The 1584-nt window shown below is 54.5% G+C and overlaps 1 protein-coding gene across 1 annotated transcript in view; it reads left to right on the top strand.

Moving 5' to 3' along the window:
• The window catches only part of RFX1 (regulatory factor X1), a gene marked incomplete in the record, with an annotated part of 48718 nt that overhangs the window by 33537 nt on the left and 13597 nt on the right, over window positions 1-1584 (top strand). Inside the window, 1 exon segment of the mRNA XM_027776778.1 lies at window positions 293-474. Coding sequence (XP_027632579.1) covers window positions 293-474 — 182 coding nt within the window.

Below are 1584 nucleotides of genomic sequence, written 5' to 3'. Positions count from 1 at the left end.
TCTCGGGATCTTGGGCACGCACACACACGCATCCAGCGTGAGTTTAAGCCACCAGGTCCGGGGCTCGAACCGCTATCGACTACATGGGAGTCCAGCAACATGGCCATTACGCTAACTGCTGGTCCCTAGACATCTTTTTAAAAGAAAGCAAGCAAGCTCCGTGGGATGCAGTTTGCGGGGAGCTTCGCGTCCCTGCATGGCCCTCAGGACCACAATGGGAAGCAGATAAAGGACGCAGACCGAGCACCAGAGAAACGGAAATGACCCTCGGTGTCCCCTCCTCTGGTCCCAGGTTCAGTGGCTCCTTGACAACTACGAGACGGCAGAGGGCGTGAGCCTGCCCCGGAGCACCCTCTACTGCCACTACCTGCTGCACTGCCAGGAGCAGAAGCTGGAGCCGGTCAACGCCGCCTCCTTCGGCAAGCTCATCCGCTCCGTCTTCATGGGTCTGCGCACGCGCAGGCTCGGCACCAGGTGCGGCCTCCCCCACCCGCCACGGCCCCTGGGCTCGGCGAGCGGATCCCCGCCTCCAAGGCCCACTGTCACCCCAGTCATCGCAGGCCTCAGCTCTGTCCACTCGGATCCCACCCCTGGCCACCTCGTGGTTCCTCTCCTACACTCTGGCGCACCCCGCCCAGGACCTGCCTCCCGGGTGCGCCCCCTGCCCTGTGCGCAGTCCCGTGCTTAGTCCCCAAACCAGCCCTGCTTTTCCCCATTTTCAGTACCTTGCTTAATTTTTCTCTTTAGGATTTAGCACCCTCTGATATGCCTTCCCTCCCCCATATATACTGGGTCGTCTGCAAAGTCATGACATGGTGCCGGCAGATGACGTAGCGCTTACATCGTTGGACTCCCCCATGGCCAACCCCGGTTCAAGTCCCAGACCTGGCAGCTGAAAACTCATACCAGGCGTGTGTCTGTGCGTGCCCAAGATCCCGGGGAAGGGAATGGAGGAGAAGGGATTACAGTATGGCCATCCCCACTGACAGGTGATTTCTCAGTCTCTCTCTCACTGTCTCTGTCTCTCTGTCGAGGGAGTACACTCTAAGGCAAAAACCTAAAAAAAAAAAAAAAGTCATTAAGTGGTTTTACATAGAAAAACATGTCATGGCTTTTCCAACGACCCAATATTTTTTTCTAAAAATTATTTATATTTATTATTATTTAATTTGCTGTACAGCACATGCATTCACCAGAGAGAGAGACAAAGAGAGAGAGAATGTGAGAAAACAAGCCATCGGGTCCGGGACACAAACCATGGTTGGCCATGCGAGAGTCCAGCACCTTTAACTGCCATGCCACCTGCTGGCCCTTCCAACATACTCTTTTTTTTTTTTTTAAGAGATTTTTGCTATAGGGTGCATGCGCTTTCCAGAGAGAGACAGAGATAGAAAGTGAGCAGTCACTCCTTCAGAGGGTGACCACACCGTAATCCCTTCTCCTCCATGTTCCTCTCAGGATTTTGGGGCACGCACACCCACGTGCCCAACTTGAGGTTGAAGCCACTGGGTCTGGGACTCGAACTACTGTTGACCATGTGGGAGTCCAGCAATGCAACCACAATGCCATATGCTGCTCCTCCCT

The sequence above is a fragment of the Tupaia chinensis genome, unplaced genomic scaffold (genome assembly GCF_000334495.1).
Source record: "Tupaia chinensis unplaced genomic scaffold, TupChi_1.0 Scaffold138060_1, whole genome shotgun sequence".
In the NCBI taxonomy this organism is placed as follows: Eukaryota; Metazoa; Chordata; class Mammalia; order Scandentia; family Tupaiidae; genus Tupaia; species Tupaia belangeri.
The sequence above is the reverse complement of the archived record's forward strand: the minus strand, read 5'-3'. Positions and strand labels throughout refer to the sequence as shown.